Source organism: Alligator sinensis, unplaced genomic scaffold (assembly GCF_000455745.1).
Source record: "Alligator sinensis unplaced genomic scaffold, ASM45574v1 scaffold74_2, whole genome shotgun sequence".
Lineage (NCBI taxonomy): Eukaryota > Metazoa > Chordata > Crocodylia > Alligatoridae > Alligator > Alligator sinensis.
In genome coordinates, this window is record NW_005841931.1 from 1,492,923 (window position 1) to 1,493,792 (window position 870).

The 870-nt window shown below is 64.1% G+C and overlaps 1 protein-coding gene across 3 annotated transcripts in view; it reads left to right on the plus strand.

Moving 5' to 3' along the window:
* The first annotated feature begins 333 nt into the window (after positions 1-333).
* Positions 334-870, plus strand: part of LOC102382717 (poly [ADP-ribose] polymerase 12-like) — a 33,852-nt gene continuing 33,315 nt past the window's right edge. Inside the window, exon 1 of one of the 3 annotated variants that reach the window (XM_025198931.1) lies at positions 334-444. In XM_025198931.1, the coding sequence (XP_025054716.1) occupies positions 380-444 (65 nt within the window). In that variant the 5' untranslated portion in view covers positions 334-379. The remainder of the gene's footprint in view (positions 445-870) is intronic. The other 2 variants (XM_025198930.1, XM_025198929.1) reach the window with 2 other exon arrangements.

Consider the following 870-nt stretch of genomic DNA (forward strand, 5'->3'; position numbering starts at 1 on the left):
GTCTATTGCAGGGGAGGGTGATTTTCCAGTCTAAAAGGTTGAGAACGTGGCCTTAAGGACAGCGGGGAGAGTGCTGGGACCCGACAGGCCTACTTGACACATACTGGGAATTTGGCATAGGTGGCAGAAAGTCGGGGCTAACAGGGCTTAGCCCCCACAAAACTAATTTTGTGGTGGCCAGTGACAGCGCCACCACCACACCTCGCTGCCACAGCACTGCACCCAGTGCCCCCACCGTCTGCTCTGCTGCCACCGTGCGTACAGCAACAGCACGTGCCGGGGGTGGAGAGCAGAGCGCACCAGATAGTCCCCACTGGCCCTCCAACGAGTCCAAGGAGCCGGTGGACACTGCCCAGTAAAACTCTGCCTGGAGACGCGAATGGACCAGGGACAGGAACGGCCCCGCAGTCCTCGGAGGGTCCTCCCGGAAGAGCCTCCTTCCTGGTGAGATGTACTGCCAGCGTGACCAGGGCTGGGCTCTTTGATATGCCATGGGGACCAGCCAAGTAAAGCTATAAGCCCCCTTGGTGATGGGGGCCACTAGGGGCCTACCGCCCATTTCTCGGGACAAATAAAAACACAACGGGGCGGAAGCGAGGGTTTCTGAGGCGACACCAAGCTGAGCGCACTGGACAAGCACCCCAGGACCTCGCACGGGGCCAGTGGATGTTGCCCGGGGCGTGAAGGGACCAGGGACAGGGGACCAGCCCGGAGCCTGCCTGGTGCCTGGCTGCAGGGCCGGGGTCTGGCCGGAGGCTGGGCACAGCCCGCCATCCCTCCCCCGGCGGCAGCAGCAGGCGGGCGGGCGGGGGGGAGGGCACAGAGCGCTGGGCCGGGCTCGCGCAGCCCTTTCGGTTTCGTTTCCCCGGG